General features: G+C 36.9%; 1 protein-coding gene across 2 annotated transcripts in view; it reads right to left on the bottom strand.

Annotated features, from left to right (window-relative positions):
* LOC110443094 (E3 ubiquitin-protein ligase RNF123-like) overlaps window positions 1–1,150 on the bottom strand; it is a 46,763-nt gene that overhangs the window by 7,530 nt on the left and 38,083 nt on the right. For both annotated transcript variants that reach the window (XM_021487085.1, XM_021487084.1), the window contains exon 33: window positions 580–664. In XM_021487085.1, the coding sequence (XP_021342760.1) occupies window positions 580–664 (85 nt within the window). The remainder of the gene's footprint in view (window positions 1–579; window positions 665–1,150) is intronic.

The raw sequence follows: 1,150 nt of genomic DNA on the forward strand, positions 1-1,150 counted from the left end.
GCATAGTTGGTAGAGCTAGTCGTGACTAAGCATAGTTGGTAGAGCTAGTCGTGACTAGGCATAGTTGGTAGAGCTAGTTGTGCAAGGAGACACAGTAGTCTAGTGGTAGGACCCTGTGATCATGACCGAAGTGTTGTGGGTCCGTTTCACGACACGGCACTGTGTTGTACCTTAGAGCAAGATACTTTACTCCGCTTGTTCGAGTCTACTCAGCTGTAAATGTATATGTGGTTGGGCAGTGTTAGAATTGTTGAATGCTAGCTGTGAGCACCAAAATGGCAGCACCGGCTGTATGCTCCCCAGGGAGTTGAGAAAGATAATCAACCACCTGCGCGTTCAGATGACCTACGAACTAGGTTGTGATAAAGTGGTATATATAAACCTCAAATTATTACTATTATTATTATTTATGTAATAGATTGATAATACATTGTACAGTATATTCATTAGAGAGCTTGGGGATACATCTCATTCATTAGAGAGCTTGGGGATAGATACATCTCATTCATTAGAGAGCTTGGGGATACATCTCATTCATTAGAGAGCTATTACTATAAATGTATCATTTTCTACACATACTTCTCCTTTCCTGACTTGAGCAATAACTGGTCCAATATTCCTATAGTGGCCGCCAGAATGGGGAAGTGGGATACACTCTCCAGACCTGCAACAGAACATATACATCAGTACATCTTAGTACAATAATATTCCTTTGAAAATTAAATCTGTAAAAAGTCCATATACAAAACATTTACGAAACAAAACAACACATTTTGACTCTTTCCTCAAGAAAGAAGAATATTAGCTTGAGTGATCAATGATTAAAATAATTCTTTTGAAATATTTATAAACTGGCTCATGTTGTCAGTACATTATGTACAAGACTAAGACTCATGTTGTCAGTACATTATATATGAGACTAAGACTCATGTTGTCAGTACACTATATATGAGACTAAGACTCATGTTGTCAGTACATTATATATGAGACTAAGACTCATGTTGTCAGTACATTATGTATGAGACTAAGACTCATGTTGTCAGTATATTATATATGAGACTAATACTCATGTTGTCAGTACACTATATATGAGACTAAGACTCATGTTGTCAGTACATTATATATGAGACTAAGACTCATGTTGTCAGTA

The sequence above is a fragment of the Mizuhopecten yessoensis genome, unplaced genomic scaffold, assembly GCF_002113885.1.
Source record: "Mizuhopecten yessoensis strain PY_sf001 unplaced genomic scaffold, ASM211388v2 scaffold716325, whole genome shotgun sequence".
NCBI lineage: Eukaryota > Metazoa > Mollusca > Bivalvia > Pectinida > Pectinidae > Mizuhopecten > Mizuhopecten yessoensis.